Source organism: Amblyraja radiata, chromosome 24 (genome assembly GCF_010909765.2).
Source record: "Amblyraja radiata isolate CabotCenter1 chromosome 24, sAmbRad1.1.pri, whole genome shotgun sequence".
Classification (NCBI taxonomy): domain Eukaryota; kingdom Metazoa; phylum Chordata; class Chondrichthyes; order Rajiformes; family Rajidae; genus Amblyraja; species Amblyraja radiata.
In genome coordinates this window covers 10,691,836-10,709,792 of record NC_045979.1, presented here as the reverse complement: position 1 = coordinate 10,709,792, position 17,957 = coordinate 10,691,836, and the positions used below count along the sequence as shown (strand labels likewise).

Genomic DNA, 17,957 nt, shown 5'->3' with positions numbered 1-17,957 from the left:
GTGCCCTCCATAATGTTTGGGACAAAGACCCATCATTTATTTATTTGCCTCTGTACTCCACAATTTGAAATTTGTAATAGAAAAAAAATCACATGTGGTCAAAGTGCACATTGTCCGATTTTAATAAAGGACATTTTTATACATTTTGGTTTCACCATCTAGAAATTACAACAGCGTTTATATATAGCTCTCCCATTTCAGGGCACGATAATGTTTGGGACACAGCAATGTCATGTAAATTAAAGTAGTCATGTTTAGTATTTGGTTGCATATCCTTTGCATGCAATGACTGCTTGAAGTCTGCGATTCATGGGCATCACTAGTTGCTGGTGATGCTCTGTCAGGCCCTTATTGCAGCCATCTTTAGCTTAAGCTTGTTTTGGGGACTGGTCCTCTTCAGTTTTCTCTTCAGCATACAAGAGGCGTGCTCAATTGGGTTCACATCGGGTGATTGACTTGGCCACTCAAGAATTGACCATTTTTTAAGTTTTGAAAAACTCATTTGTTGCTTCAGCAGTATGTTAGGGGTTAGGGATCATTGGCCTGCTGTAGTATGAACCGTCGGCCTATGAGTTTTGATGCATTTGTTTGAACTTGAGCAGATAGGATGTGCCTATACACTTCAGAATTCATTATTCTAGTACCATCAGCAGTTGTTCATCAATGAGGGTAAGTGAGCCAGTACCTTCAGCGGCCATACATGCCCATGCCATAACACCCCCACCACCGTGTTTCACAGATGAGGTGGTATGCTTTGGATCGTAGGCAGTTCCTTCTCTCCTCCATACTTTGCTCTTGCCAGCACTCTGATACAAGTTAATCTTCGTCTCATCTGTCCACAAGACCATTTTGCAGAACTGTGGTTGCTCTTTTAAGTACTTCTTGACAAACTGTAACCCGGCCGTCCTATTTTTGCAGCTAACCAGTGGTTTGCATCTTGCAGTGTGGCCTCTGTATTTCTGTTCATGAAGTCTTCTGCGGACATTGGTCATTGACAATTCCACACCTGACTCCTGATGAGTGTTTCTGTTGGACAGGTGTTTGGGGATTTTTTTAAATTATAGAGAGAATTCTTCTGTCATCAGCTGTGGAGGTCTTCCTTGGCCTGCCAGTCCCTTTGCAATTAGTAAGCTCACCAGCGCTCTCTTTCTTCTTAATGATGTTCCAAACAGTTGATTTTGGTAAGCCTGCTGTTTGGCTGATGTCTCTAACCGTTTTATTCTTGTTTCTCAGTCTCATAATGGCTTATTTGACTTTCATTGGCACAACTTTTGTCCTCATGCTGATAAACAGCAATAAAAGTTTCCAAGGTGATGGAAAGACTGGAGGAAAGACTTGGTGCTGAGAGCTCTCATATACCTGCATTAAGGAGGCAATTAAACACACCTGAGCAATTACAAACGCCTGTGAAGCCATGTGTCCCAAACATTATGGTGCCCTGAAATGGGGGGACTATGTATAAACACAGCTGTAATTTCTACATGGTGAAACCAAAATGTATAAAAATGGCTTTTAATAAAATCTGACAATGTGCACTTTAACCACATGTGATTTTCTCTATTACAAATCTCATATTGTTGGGTAGAGGCAAATAAATAAATGATATGTCTTTGTCCCAAACATTATGGAGGGCACTGTATATCCAATATAACAAACATTTTCTTACACGGTAGTTTCTCACAGACAAACAGGTGCCTTCAATTAGATTAAACTAAGTCATTAAAGTACAGAAACCTTCAACTACAAAACATGCAAATCCTTCAGAGAGTCTTTACAACTTTAACGTCTTGTTCAATCCGAAACAGAACTTCAGTCTCCATATAGATTTCATCACAGGCACAGTCTTCCAACTTTGCAACAGTGACTATCTTTGCTCCTAAGGAGTTCCTCTGCTCTTGAAGCCAATGCGAGTATATTTGAATTCCAAAAATTAATAATCAAATAATTTCTTTTTTTTTACTTCAGTTTCCATTAAATTCAACCTATCCAAAACTTTGCTGCCAGTTTGACAGTCCATTATCGTTTCTTTCATTCCTCACCGATTTACCCAACTAACCAAACTGCCTCTGCAATATTCTCAAGTTACAGAAATTCCCTGAAGCTCTTATTCCTCACTCCAGATTAATGTGCAATGGCCAGTTTATTGTACAGGAACAAAGCATGATTTATGAATCAATAATTGCACTTGCACAAAATACAACTATTAGGGAACAGATTAATTCTGAAAATTTAATATTTTTTCAATTTAAGAATAACACATTTCACGGAAGTTCAGCAAACAGTACTTGTCAATCATTGAGTATAGAAATTGAGATTTAAGGTTACAGCTGTACAAGACATTGGTGAGGCCTCATTTGGAATGTTATGTTCAGTTTTGGTCACCTTATTATAGGAAAGATATTAAGTTGAAAGGGGATTTACAAGGATGTTGCCAATACATGAGGACCTGAACTATAGGGAGAGGTTGAGCAGGTTAGAACTTCATTACTTTGGAGAGCAGGATGATGAGGGATACTTTTATAGAGGTGTACAAGATCATGAGTGGAATAGATAAGGTAAATCCACAGAATATTTTACCAAGAGTAGGTGAATCAAGAACCATAGGTTTAAGGTGAGAGGGGTAAGATTTAATAGGAATCTGAGGGATAACTTTTTCACACAAAAGGTGGTGGGTAAATGGAACGAGCTGGCAGAGGAGGTAGTTGAGGCAAGTACTATCACAACATTTAAGAGACTTTTGGACAGGTACCTGGATAGGAAACGTTTAGAAGGATATGGACCAAATGTTCCCCCGAGTTATTCCAAATCTTTGTGTCTTTTTATTCAAATTTCTAACTAGTCTGACTTTTTCCTCACTTCTTCCACCCATACGTTTAAATCTGCATTCCATGCTCTTTGAATGATTCAATAATGGGTACAGATTCCCTCTATTTACCAAATCCAAACAAATAATATTGTACAATTCTATCCATTATCTTCTTAACCTTCTCTGTTCCCATGAAACCCCAGTTTTTGCACTTTACACTTGTAACAAAAATAACCCAGTTTAAGATTGACTAATACATAAAATATCAAATATCAATCATGAATTATCCCTTTCTCATTAATAATATCTGAAATAACATGTTCCTATGCTCATTCTTCCACATTCGAATCTAGACAACCTGGACACTCCATGAATTCACTGTCCATGCTATCACTGCTCATTTGGTTTGCTCAGTCTGCTCGTACATTAACATTCCACATTGTTGCCCTGGCTAAATATTTTGAATTTCTTCGCTGTGTTTGGGGACTATGTACAACCCCAATATTGCGTGCATTTTTCTGTTTCTTTGTTGCATTTAAACTGATTGTACTTGATTTTCTGAATTTGCCCTTAATATCAAAGCTACAATTCCCCCTTTTCCATTTTGACCACCTCTTCTAAAAGACAAGTATTCTGGAATATTTAATACCCAATCCTGGCAACTTTGCAATCACAAATGTATAATGGTTATTAGAATGTACTCATTTATGTCTACTGGTGCCATTAACTCTCCTATCTCGTTATGAGTGGTGCCTTCTTTATTTCCATTAAACACTCGTGTTCTTGCACACCTTATTCCTCTTTACTATAACTATCTGCACGTTTGCACCTTCCGTCTATTGTAAATCCTCTACAATATTAGTAAACCATTCTGCTTAGATCTTGATCCCAAGCCTACTAAGATACAACCTAGCCTTTAAGCAGCTCAATGCTCCAGAATTCCAAATAAATCACTTCTAAATTGTCTACAGCCACACGTTAACCTGCATCATTCCACTTCTATTCTCACTAATTCTGAGGTCTTACTTGTTCCGACATTCTTCCCTCAATTTGTATGTATTGTTGTAGAGCTTCCATATCTGCTCCAAAGTATCTTGATTAGTTGCATCATGGACTGGTACTAATCAAGATTCTAATACTCAGGAATGCAAGAAGCTGCAGAGAGTGGTGGGCACACCACATGTCCATCATAGGCATTTCCCTCCCCTCCATCGAAAGCATTTAGATGAAGCGCTGCCTCAAGAAGACAGCATCTAACATCAAGGAGTCCCAACATCTGGACTGCTGCTACCGTTGGGCAGGAGATACAAAACCCTGAAATACCACACCACCAGGGTCAGGAACAGCTACTTTCCTAAAAGCATCAGGTTCTTGAACCGACCTCCACTACCCTAATCCAATCTCAGCAACGGAACACTGTGAATCACCTCTTCCACTACTAAGAACATGTTTTCTAATTGTGTATTTATCACTTTTATTTTGCTGTTTTTTCTTTTCACTTCCTTGTTTTATTTATGATGCTGCTGCAAGCAAGATGTTTGTTGTAGCTGTACCTCACCATACTTGTGCATATAACAATAAAGTCAACTTGACTACAAATGTCACACTCGGGTTAAATTCCTTCCCTCAAAAGGACAGTGACCCTATTTTCTATTCAAATGTCCTCGAACATCCCACTGTCCATTTCTAGCAGTAGGTAATAATCATAAAATAACATGCTTTACACATCCATACTTAAAATGAAAACTATTTGAACACGTGTTATTCTACACATACAAGGTTCCTGTCTGTAGCTAGGCTGTATCCATTTTCTGCACTTTTCCATTTTGGATATCCAGCTTCCATGCATTGCTCTCCAATATTTATACTGCTGCGCTGAATGGATTTCTGTGCAATCTTGCAAGAACAATTCTGTGAGTGGGGCTGAGATTGCTGCACTATGATACAACTTCAGATAGTGAGCAGACTAGGAAATTTGACTGTGCAGGTGCTGTGCCGTGGCTCAAGGCTCATGCATCATCGTGTGATTTTTAAACAACAGTTGCTGTCACGAGAGAGCGCAGATACCTTTTCTGAACAAAATCCAGAGACCTATCATGCCTCTGTTGTCATTAAAATAAGCAGATTACTTATTTATTTTTACTCACTAATAACAAGTACTATCTTCCTTTCTCTAATACCATAACATCTCTTCCTTATTAAATTCAAATAAGTGCAAGAAAATCAAGGCCATCTGCTCAACTGTTTATTTTACCAACTATCCTTGGAGACAACCTTCCTCATTCTATCCCTTATCTGCCTTTATCTGTTACAGACCAGACTATTTCCAATTATTTCTTGAGCGGATTTTAACATGCCTTCTTACATAAAATTAAGTTAATCCAAACCTCTGCTGGTCCCAACCAAACATGCACTACCCACTTCCCCATTCAATCTTACCTTTATTGACCCACATAAATCACATACCAATTTCATCACGTTTTAATTCCTCTGTAGTCTCATATGTCTATTTCTTTGTAATCCCCTCACGCATTTGCCCCAACCCTGAACTTGCCATTCCAGCCTTGCCTCAGGGTTGTCATCACTGATTACAAGTTCTTTCAGCCATCGGGTGGGGTGCTTTAAAATTTCCTTCCTAATTTCCCCACTTCTCTATCTCCAAGTCTTCACTCTTATGCTCTGGTTTACCTGCAATAATTGACAATTTAACGTATATTTATTTGTTGTTTTTGCGTTGAATGTGCCTGTAAAGCTGCAGCAAGAAAGACTTTCAACGTTCCAGTTCATATCTGGTCAATATAACAAAACACTCTTGAACACATGAAATTTAAAAGTTGTTCCATAGCCAAGTTTTCATCCCCCTTTTCCAGTTCAATTTTCCATTTATTTCTGTTTGGTTAAGTGAGCTTTAGACATGCAGGAAGAGCAGTTATACCAGTCATAAGGTTTAGGTCAGGACCAACGAGATTCTCTCCATTTACTTACAGGATCTTTGGTTGCCTTTCCACTTAGAATATCTCGTGCTTTTTTCTTAGTCATAATGAAGTTCTTTAGATATGCATTGTAAACATGCTTTGCCAGTGATTTCAAATCAGCTATCTGTGGATTTTGAACTGTTGCTTCACCAGCTAGAAGTCCCGCAACTAGCTTTTTCTTCTCTGCTTCAGGCATTCGGCCAAAACGGATGGCTGTTACCAGAGAAAAACAAACATTAGATTTGGCAAAGAATTCACTTTGCTTTATTAATACAAAAGTAACCTGCATTAAAAATCTTTATTTGACTGGTCTAGAAAAAGAAAGCCTGTTTACAGCAAGGGCCAGTAATAGCGGGCTCTGCTTTGAGGATATTTCAACACAAGGTCATTAGCACAAAATGAAAACAGACAGTCCTCCACACTGGTAACATCTGTTACAAAGTATCCCTTGCATTTGTGCAGGGACCAGCACCACTCATAATCATTTCCTGGCAACGTCAGCGATAACAACAACAATTATAAACATAGGAACGCCTGCAAGAGTTATAAAGATGGAACATTAATTTAGAAATTAAGACGACTTTATATAAACTTACAAGATTAGACAGACAGACAAGAATTCATGTAACATCTTATATGTTCTGTTTTTCATTGACTATTGGCAGCCGACTTTCTAATAGCAAGAACCTTACCTATGAAAAACCAAAACACACAGCATGCAAGATAGCACCAGTAAAGAGAGAAGGAGTTAACATTTTAGGTCAAGAATGAACCCCCACCCCCACCACCCACTTCAGGAATGGAAAATTGAAAAGACAAGCATACTTTATGTTTCAGGAGGGGTTCAGAGAACAGAGGAAATATCTGTAGCGAATCAAAGTTGTCAAGATAGCCATTTTTCAATTCATTAAAAAAAAATTAGGTTAGAAAAAGAAAACAAAAATAAAACAGAGCTACAGCCACATCCATGACGCACAGATAGTGTTAAATTCAAATCCCAAAGGCTGTAACTTATCCAGGTGAAAGATAAGGTGCTGGTCCTTGAACTTACTCTGAATATCAATGTGGGAGGCTGAAGATAGTCAGGTCTGATTGTGTGGGACAGATAATTAAAATGACAGTAACTGAATGGAGATGCTCTTTGAAGCAGTCACCCAATCTGCATTTGATTTTTCCAGTGTAGAAGAGGCCACATCATGGGCACTGAAAGCAGGACATTAGAAGAGCAAGAGAATTGCTGGTTCGCCTAAAATAACTGCTTGGGTCCCTGGATGGTTGAATGGGAAGAGGTAAAATGTTAAGTATGGCACCTCCTGCACTTACTTGAGGAAATGCTGTGAGAAGGGAACTGGTTGGGTGGTGGAATAATGAGGGGTAATAGTCAATTTTGACTGCTGAGGGGAAAGGAGAAGAAAAGATGTAAAATCCTGTTGGAGGTAGTGGAAATTCTGGAGAATGATCTGTTGAATGTGGAGGCTGGAAGGCAAGGTCAAGCGGGACAGGTCTTTATCTGTTCTAACGGAGGGTAGGGTGGTTAGAGTAGAAATGGAGGAATTGTAATTGAGATCCCTGTCAAGTATGATAGAGGGAAAGATACAGTCAAGGACAAAGAAAGAGATTATAAAGGCCCAATGTGGATAGTCTCATCAGAGCTTTTCAATAGAGTAACTGGAGGAATGGAATCTTACAACAACCGGCTCCTCTCCCTGCCCTGTAGAACAGAGCGGTTCAGGAGATCCTTCACCCCTGCAGCCATTAGATTTTATAATTCGGACCGCTAGGCTGTAGGGGGATGCATTTTGCAAATTTTAATTTTTAACTGTTAATTATTGGTCTTTTTAAGTATTTATTGCTCTCAGGTAGTGTCCACATTGTATTCTATGTATTTTCTGTCTGCGTTTGTTTTGAATCTGTGGGTTTGTTGGTTGGGGGCTTCTTGACATCTGAATTTCCCTGAGGGGATCAATAAAGTATTTATTATTATTATTATTATTATTATTATTATAGAGTGCAGGGTGGGAGGAGATGGCATTGAGACTGCCAGTTTTTAAGTAATTATTATCTTGACAACTTTGAACTGCACCCTATCACATTCATTCCATGTTCTCTACACACTGATGCAACTTATCACCATTTATCTAGTTCTGATGAAACATTCTCGTTATCTCTCACCATTGATTATGCCCAATCCAAAGAGTGCTTCCAGCATTTTCAGTATAACTTCATATTCCCAGCATCTTTCCCAATTACTGTATATGTCAACTATGTTTTTTCTCTAATGCACACAAGAATTTTCAAACCCCTAAGAATTCATCCCAAACATAAGAAATTTGGCTGTGACTCAAAACAAATTTTAAAATGTTACAAAAACAAACCCATGGCAAAATATATATTTTAAATAACACTTTAAAAATTTCATTATTTATTGTGTTAATGTATTGAATAAACACTAAAACAAATTATTAACAATTGCTATTTAGTTACTATTTTGATTGCACTGTGAATAGAATACCAATGTTTGAGAATGTTTGATAATGGGTTCAAATTCTCAAAATATTCAAATCACCTAAAAATATTCAAATCCATTGGCTCTTATTTTTGTTAGCGCCAGTCACAATACCCTTGCATATCTGTATTTCTTCAAACCTGTTCACTTGTGCATCCCCAAAGTTTCCTTTGCTTCCTGAAGATCCACAAGATTCAATAGCTCAGTTAAAGTCACTGCTAAACTTTTCCAGTAATCATTTTTTTTTGAGATATTACAAGGATAGAGGAGCAAGGGACCATGAGCCAATCAGACATGTTCACATCCAGGCTAGGTTAGAAAGAGAGGTGAAAGACAGAGGGGAGAAAAGAAGGAAAAAAAATCAAGAGCAGGTCCCAGATGAAGTACTATCCGTGTTGGTGCTCTTTTGCTTTCCTACTCCCAATGTTCCTATTATTCCCCCCACTGTATCTCTCAGGTGCTTTTTCTCTTCATCAAAAGGGTTGATTTCCGATGACGGTGTTATTACTTTCAGTGCTGGAGATTGGCAGGATAGATGTAGTAGGTACAGGCTTTGCTCCCATCATGGGCGGAGGATGTATGGGAGGTGGGAGGTGGAGGGTGGAGGGTGGAGGGGGGAGCCCTCTGTCTGAGGGCTGAAACCGATGCATGGAAATTATGGTAAACATATTTTCTGAAAACGCTAGGTTTCCTATTAGCGTGCACACGATCAACTGACAGTTCTATGTCCTAAACTTGTATGACCTCCCATAAAATGTCCATATTATCGCCAAAAGTATGAAAACAATGTATCTGAAAGAGATGTGGACAACCCTTAAGAAGGCAGGTATAAAACACCCTTAAAAGCAAATCGATAAATGAACAGTTAACATTTTGGTGACGGCATTGATTAAAAACAGAACGTTGCATGGCCAAGTCAAAAGAGTAAACTCTCTGCTCTTCATAAATTTACATTTTATATTCTAACAATAAGCAAGCAACCCCTTATTATTGGGCTGGCTCCTTAAGATCAAGAATGCCTCCACCAGTTTTATGGATTCAAAGCTGGATAACACCACTCTGGGTACTGCAGATTTTTCACTTGCAGAGCAGGTTGTGTGTGATAGGGAGAAGCAAGCTTCCACACCATAAACATGAGCAAGGGTTATCTCTTCAATTCAAATGTATGAGTTTACTATGTAACCAGACTTGTTTGCTTTATTTATTTGCTTATTTTCTTTTCTGATAGCCAAAGCACTTCATGTTTCAACCTTCTGAGACAGTGAAACCAATTCTTGCAGCAAACTGACATTAATCAGAAACAATTAAAGCAAGAGAGGTTATCAAAACTGGGGGGTTTCCTTGCTTCCAAATTTTCAATTTGAAAAGTTGTTGAAATAACTAAGATATACAACAAATTATATTTTCCTTTGCTCTTTGTGGCAATGTCTACTGACCATTGTGTGACATCCCTAATGCCAGGCACTTCTGGAAGCGACAATACTGGCATTTATTCCTGTTTTTTTTCTGAATTTTACAGTTGCGATCACATTTCTCATATTCCAGCTTCATGCGAATTGTTCGTCGGAAGAAACCCTGAAAGCCAAGTTTTAGTTCAATTTAAAATTGAAGCAAAATGATTTTAAAACAGCAAACAGATTTTCTATAAATACAACCAAAGTTCAACTTACATAAAATGCATACTTTTTACAACATTTTATTATATGTCCAACCAAGTTGTTGGTTTATTCTTGTTAACTGTTACATACTTAACCCAAAGCCCCATTGGTCTACTCAAACCCTAACACCCAGATTAATAAACGGATTTCCTGCCCTGAACGTGAACAGTTTCACAATTAGTTTTCTATATAATTAGTTAAAGAAATGTATTCTCAGCTTATACAAACCTAAGACCATGTCATATGAAAAGAATTAGGCCATTCAGCCCATCAAGTCCACTATGCCATTCAATCATACCTAATCCATTTTTCCCTCTCAACCCCATTCTCCAACCATCTCCCCGTAACCTTTGATACTCTTCCTAATCAAGAAACTATCAATCTCTGCCTTAAAAATACACAAAGTCTTGGCCTCCGTAGTCATCTTTGGCAATGAATTCCAGACCCACCACTCTCTGGATTAAAAAAATCCCCCTCATGTACAGTCACTTTGTTGTACAACACAGAAACATGCCCTTCAGCCCACCATGTCCAGCCCAACCATTTATACCAATGCAATTTGTTGACATTTGATACATATGCAGCACAGGGAAGTGAAATTAAATGAGATGAGAAGACCACAGATCACTATTACATTTACACAGGTTTTAAAATGAAGATACAATGAAAACTTAAAGATTGTGAAATAAATAATCATGTCTGAAAATTGCATATGTTAAAAATAAATTATACTGCTGTTGAAATTTTATTCATCTTCATAAGGTATGTGTTTAACCAATGGCATCAGTTTTAATGGACAGTCGTGAGGCCACAGAGTACTGTGTATAGTAGGGTCTCCTTATTTCAGAAATAATGTTAATGCTTCAGCAGCAGCTCAGGGAAGAGCTACTCAATTAATAAATGGAATGGATGGGTTCTCATATGGTTTGCAAAGCCTAGGCTTATATCCTCCGCTAAAAGCGCAAGAAAGTCTTGTTGAAGATCTGGGGGTTCTTGAAAAGGTAGAGCCAGAGAGGATGTTTCCTCTTGTGGGACAACCAGGAGTAGAAGCATGGGGAGCGTCATCATTTAGATGGGAGGAGGAAAAGTATTTTTCTCAGACACAAAATGTTGGAGTAACTCAACGGGACAGGCAATACCTCTGGAGAGAAGGAATGGGTGATGTTTCGAGTCGAGACCCTTCTTCAGTCTGAAGAATGTTCAGAGATGCTGCCTGTCCCGCTGAGTTACTCCAGCATTTTGTGTCTATCTTAGATTTAAACCAGCATCTGCAGTTCCTTCCTGCACATTAAGTATTTTTCTCAGGTTTATTGATGCTTGAGGCTCTCTTCCTCCAAAAGTAGATGGATGCAGACTCAGAACATTTTTAAGGCAGGGATTGATAGATACTTAATAAGCAAGTGGGAAAGGTCACCACAGGTAGACAAGAACACAGAATCAAGGTCACAATCAGTCACAATCTCATTAAATAGGGGAGCAGATTTGAGGAGCCAAGTGGCCCTCTCATGCTTCCACTTCATATGTTACATGTTTGTAAAGGACATTGAAAGTTAAACTAATTGAAAGTCAATTAAGATTTTATTAATACAGTGCAGAAACAAATGGCACAAAACAAAAATCATATCGAATTTGTGCTGCAAAAACAAATTTTCAGCCCAACTGGTTACTGGTATGTTATAGTTCACAAGAGCCTACCCCACCTTAATTTAGAAAAAAACGTTTAACGCATCCTTCTGCTATCATGTGCTTTGTTAGCTTTTCTTTAAATATTTTTCTAATCAACTCCTCAATATGATAACAAGTTCCACATTATACCAACTGTGCAACTGTTCTCCCAAATTAGCTGTTGGATATTAAAGTTCATCTGATATTTGACCGTTACTTTTTTACTTCAAGAACATTTAGCATTAATGTATTTAATCACCAGTATCAGGTGTATAATGTACTTTGGTTGCCTAACATTAGATTGAAAGTTATTACTTCATACCTATTGGCATCGCGTAGACATTGGGAATTTATGCAGCATGGTTGTGCTGCAGTTAATGTTGATGCCTCAAGTGCTGTAGTCCCAGGTTGCTTACCAATTTCAGGTGCTGTCTATGCAGAGTATGCATGTTCACACCATGAAAGTATGGGTTCCTCTGGATGATTGTTTCCTCCTTCATCCCAGAGACATGTTGGTACATGAACTGTCTCCTGTAAATTAGCCCCTTGTGTAGGATAATGATGAATAGAATCAAGGGAGAGATGATGGCTGTGCATTACAAAAAATAGGTTGGGGTTCAGGGAAAATAAATTTAGAAAAGAGACTAATGGAATTTTTCCTGTTGAGATGGCATGGACCCAATAGGTTAAATAGCCGTCAGGAAACAGCTTCTGGTCAGCAGAAAGAAACATGAATATCACGTTTATGCTAACAAGGCAGTAAGGTTCTGCCGACCAGGAGCTGTTTCGTTACAGCTGGTTCCCAATTTGCTGACACGTTGTAGGATACCACCAAGTCTGCAAGCAACCAGTATAAAACCCCATTGTCTTGTATGCTTCAGTGAACAAGTCAATTTGGAACTCAGCTGTACAAGCGCTGTCTGCAGCTCGATGGCTAAAGTTGGAGTGGCCTTGCTTCTGAAGTGGAGGCAGCTTCCCATTGGTCCTGTAGATTAATTCCACTACAGTGAGAGCCCTGCGCTTTGGTCAGAAAGAATAGAAACCCCCTGTCAAAAGCAATGTAGCTATATTCTAACATTTCTGAAAGTGCCGCCATATGGATACAGAATTTAATGAATTTGCTTTCACTTATTTTAACACTTTGTTACAACATTTTGTTGCATGGCACATTCACTAACTGTTGCTACAGAGTAGTATCTATTCACCAACAATTACAGTGCCACACTGCATTTCCCCAAATAATAGAGCATTGAGCATGAACATTCACATGCATGCCTGAAGTACTGCTCGCTGGGATGCAATGTTTGGCAGTTTTTATTAACCGTGACTAGCCAAGATTCCTGATGAATGCTGCAGTACAACTCATATATTTGGCATTTCAACACATGCAAGTCAAGACAGCAAGCATTAATGATATTACAAACAAGCTAAACCTCCCCTCCAAGATTTACAGCAGGGATCACTCTAATGGGGAGCGATAACAGGAACTTTCACAGCGCCTTCCATAATGTTTGGGACAAAGACCCATCATTTATTTATTTACCTCTGTACTCCACAATTTGAGATTTGTAATAGAAAAAAATCACATGTGGTTAAAGTGTACAGTGTCAGATTTTATTAAAGGCCATTTTTATACATTGTGGTTTTACCATGTAGAAATTACAGCTGTGTTTATACATAGTCCCCCCCCGTTTCAGGGCACGATAAGGTTTGGGACACATGGCTTCACAGGCGTTTGTAATTGCTCAGGTGTGTTTAATTGCCCCCTTAATGCAGGTATAAGAGAGCTCTCAGCACCGAGTCTTTCCTCCAGTCTTTCCATCACCTTGGAAACTTTTATTGCAGTTTATCAGCATGAGGACAAAAGTTGTGCAAATGAAAGTCAAATAAGCCATTATGAGACTGAGAAACAAAAGAATAAGACTGTTAAGAGACATCAGCCAAACCTTAGGTTTACCAAAATCAACTGTTTGGAACATCATTAAGAAGAAAGAGAGCACTGGTGAGTTTACTAATTGCAAAGGGACTGGCAGGCTAAGGAAGACCTGCACAGCTGATGACAGAAGAATTCTCTCTATAATACAGAAAATCCCCAAACACCTGTCTGACAGATCAGAAACACTTGTCAGGAGTCAGGTGTGGATTTATCAATGACCACTGTCAAAAGACTTTATGAACAGAAATACAGAGGCTACACTGCAAGATGCAAACTACTGGTTAGCTGCAAAAATAGGATGGCCCGGTTACAGTTTGCCAAGAAGTACTTAAAAGAACAACCACAGTTCTGGAAAAAGGTCTTATAGACAGATAAAACGAAGATTAATGTATATTAGACTGATGGCAAGAGAAAAGTATGGAGGAGAGAAGGAACTGCCCAAGATCCAAAACATATCACCTCATCTGTGAAACACGGTGGTGGAGGTGTTATGGCCTGGGCATGTATGGCTGCTGAAGGTACTGGCTCACTTATCTTCATTGATGATACAACAGCTGATGGTAGTAGCATAATGAATTCTGAAATGTAAAGACACATCCTATCTGCTCAAGTTCAAACAAATGCCTCAAAATTGATTGGCCGGCGGTTCATTCCACAGCAAGATGTTGATCCCAGACATATTGCTAAGGCAACAAAGGAGTTTTTCAAAGCTAAAAAATTGTAAATTCTTGAATGGCCAAGTCAATCACCTGATCTAAACCCAATTGAGCATGCCTTTTATATGCTGAAGAGAAAAATGAACGGTACTAGCCACCAAAACAAGCATAAGCTAAAGATGGCTGCAATACAGGCCTGGCAGAGCATCACCATAGAAGACACCCAGCAACTGGTGATGCCCATGAATCGCAGACTTCAAGCAGTCATTGCATGCAAAGGATAAGCAACAAAATACTAAACATGACTACTTTCATTTACATGACATTACTGTGTTCCAAGCATATAGTGCCCTGAAATGGGGGGGGGGGGGGGGGGGGGGGGGGGGTGGACCTATGTATATATGCTGCTGTAATTTCTACATGGTGAAATAAAAATGAATACAAATGGCCTTTATTAAAATCTGACAATGTGCACTTTAACCACATGTGATTTTTTCCATTACAAATCTCAAATTGTGGAGTACAGAGGCAAATCTTTGTCACAATCCTAAAACCATGTCATGTACAACATTAAGACTGTTGACATTGAATATGGTAAATACAACTACCAAATTTCACAGCCGTCAAACAACCACCATCTAAAGTAATGACACCTAAATGCTTCAACGTTCACTTTTCAGAATTGAATTTTCTTTATTGCTCCCAACACCAAAGACCATGGTTCAATCCTGACATCTGGTGCTGTCTGTGTGGAGTTTGCATATTCTCCCTGAGACCATGTAGTTTCCTCCGGGTGCTCCAGTTTCTTCCCATATCACAAATACTTACAGGTTTGTAGGTTAGTTGGCTTCTATAAAATTGCCCCTTGTGCGTAGGGAATGGATGTGAAAATGGAATAACATAGAACTAGTGTGACCAGGTGATCAATGATTGGCGTGGAATTGGTGGGCAGAAGAGCCCTGTATCTAGAATAGAATGCAATTTATTGTCATTCAAACCTAGGTTTGAACGAAATATAATTTCTACAGTTTTTTACATTACAAAACAATCCAAGACCCACACTTAACACAGTTTACATAAACATTTATCACAGAGAGTCTCCAACATCTCCTCACTGTGATGGAAGGCAAAGTCTTTATCTCTTCCCTTTGTTCCTTCTCCCGTGGTCCAGCAGTCCAACTGCAGTGTCGAGGCGAACTGGGGCTCCGATGTTAAAGCCCCCGGCGGTTGATGGTAAATCCTGAGGCCGTTTAAGCCACGCCGGGTGATGTTAGGCCCCGGCTCCATGTCCTTAAACCCGCGATTCCAGCGGGAGAAGTCGCTGTTGCGGAGCTCCCGATGTTCCCGTCCACCGGGTCTGCGGCCGGTGCCTCCGAACTCCAAAAGTCGGGTCGCAGCCGCACGCAACCACAGCTCTTCCCGCTCCGAAGTTGGCCAGCTCCGCAATGTCAATTCCGCAGGCTCTGCAACTGGAGCCCCCAGGTTAGTACCGGCCGGAGGTCGCCACCGGCTCCACGATGTTAGGCCCAACGACATCAGAGACCCGACAGGGAATAGTCGGGTCTCCGCACAGGGAAGAGATTTAAAACGGTTTCCCCCACAGCCCCCCCACCACCCCCCACATATACACAGCTAAAAAAAAAAATAAAAACTAACTCAAGACATACTTTAACAAGACAAAAATAAAAAAAGACAGACGACTGTAGTCGAGCCGCTGCCGTTAGGCGCCGCCACTGTACTGTATCTCTAAACCATGTCATTGCTTTGTCCTCATGCTAACATTGTATCAGGAAACGGGAAGAAAAAAAGTCCCTGAAGATGACCTGATGTGCACCTCCAAGTCACTGGAGCTTCAGTAACTTCCACAAAATATGAAATACTCTGGAGCATGACCAGTGAGATTAACAATTGGAAAATTCAATTAAAGAACACCAGGAGGACCAATCAAAACAACAGTGAATAAGCAGGGATATATTTCATGTCATGCTATCACAAGAATCTGTGTTATTCACTTAAAAGTAAAATATCCAAAACCAAAATTGTCAAAAGGACATGCAGCAGAACTTTGCCTGGAGCTTAGTTTTAACATTAATTGATGGAACAATATTTAATTAAAATTTAAAAAAAACAGAAAATGCTGGAAAAATTCTGTAGGTCAGGCAGTATTTATGGAGAGAGAACAATTCAAGTTTTGGATCTGGGACCCCTCAACAGAACTGAGAAAGAGGAAAACAACTTGTGTAGATGGTGCATCTTGGATGGCATGACTAATGGACTTGTTTCCATGTTGTATGACTCTAATGCGACAGTTAAGCGTCTTTATCTATCTAACGCACAGTTAATGTGTATAGTCCAGCCTATTGTGACATGCCATTTTTTGACATTCAATGTTTAATTAGGATTTTGACTGTACTTCTGTCTTTTATTGCTGTTTTGCAGTAAAATATTTGCAACAAGCAATAAAGAGTAATTGTGTTTTGCTGAAACTGTCCAGTAATATATTATGCATGAGTTGTATATTACTATACATTTAAATTAATTTTCAGTCTTTATACATACATTTTCAATTTCTCATTAGTTTCACATTGACATGAATTGTGAGGAATATTTCTGCTTGTAAAATGTCACACACATAATCCACTGTACCTTACAACCTTCACAGGCATGTACTCCATAATGGAACCCTGAAGCTTTATCACCGCATATTCGACATTCAACATTCACACCAGAAGTGGTGGCCTCCTCATTTGTAACTTTGGATTGTATAACTGATGGACTTGCAGCTTCCATTACATCTGAGAAAGAAATATACTAAATTATAAACATAATTGATTCATAACATTAAAACAGTTACATAGTGGGTATTTGACTGTTACATTCATCATCACTTACTAATTAATTACTACAAAAGACACAAAGTGCTGGATTGATTCAACAGTATTGGAACAAAGGTGCCCAATCCAAACGGTCACCCATCTATGTTCACCATAGATGCTGCTGGACCCACTGAAGTACTGCGGCACTTCATGTCTTTTTTTTAAACCAGCATCTATTTCTACTTCTTCCTAATTAATTATTAATTGATTTACTAGTATTTAATTCCAACATTTTACAGCTACTTTTCATTAAAGTGTGATCATTAGATAGCAAATTACTTTAAGGTGTTAACTGAAGAGTATGTTCACAGGGAAGCTCTGGGTTAATTTAAGGATGGAATGGGTAGTTAGCAAGGAGTGGGAACATGATTGTCAATAATCCGAAGAATTTATTAAGATAGTACAGACTAATTTATAAACTCACAAGGAAAAGCAAAAGCTTTTTTTCCTAATGAAATGAACTATAATCCTGCAAGTTTTACTTTGAACGACTGTTTCCAAAAAAACTATTATGGTTGTAGGACAAGGTATTTGCACATAAAAGGAAAATAAAGGAAATCCAAATGGGACATGTAACTCAATTCCATGAGCAACACAAAGGGATATAAACACTGTAATTATTCTAAATCTGATGGGATGGGGGGGGGGGGGGGGGGGGGGGGGGAGAGAGAAGAACATATACACATAAATAAGCAGATAAAGTACATAACGAAAGCACATCAGCGCCTCTACTTCCTGAGAAGACTACGGAGAGTAGGTATGTCAAAGAGGACTCTCTCGAACTTCTACAGGTGCACAGTAGAGAGCATGCTGACTGGTTGCATTGTGGCTTGGTTCGGCAACCTGAGGGTCCAGGAGGGAAAAGGATGCAGAAAGTTG

At 39.1% G+C, this 17,957-nt stretch overlaps 1 protein-coding gene across 2 annotated transcripts in view; it reads right to left on the bottom strand.

Moving 5' to 3' along the window:
• Positions 1-17,957, bottom strand: part of ppard (peroxisome proliferator activated receptor delta) — a 40,246-nt gene that overhangs the window by 11,200 nt on the left and 11,089 nt on the right. For both annotated transcript variants that reach the window (XM_033042409.1, XM_033042410.1), the window contains exons 3-5: positions 16,849-16,997; positions 9,724-9,862; positions 5,792-5,994 (exon numbers count right to left, since the gene is read on the bottom strand). In XM_033042409.1, coding sequence (XP_032898300.1) covers positions 5,792-5,994; positions 9,724-9,862; positions 16,849-16,997 — 491 coding nt within the window. The remainder of the gene's footprint in view (positions 1-5,791; positions 5,995-9,723; positions 9,863-16,848; positions 16,998-17,957) is intronic.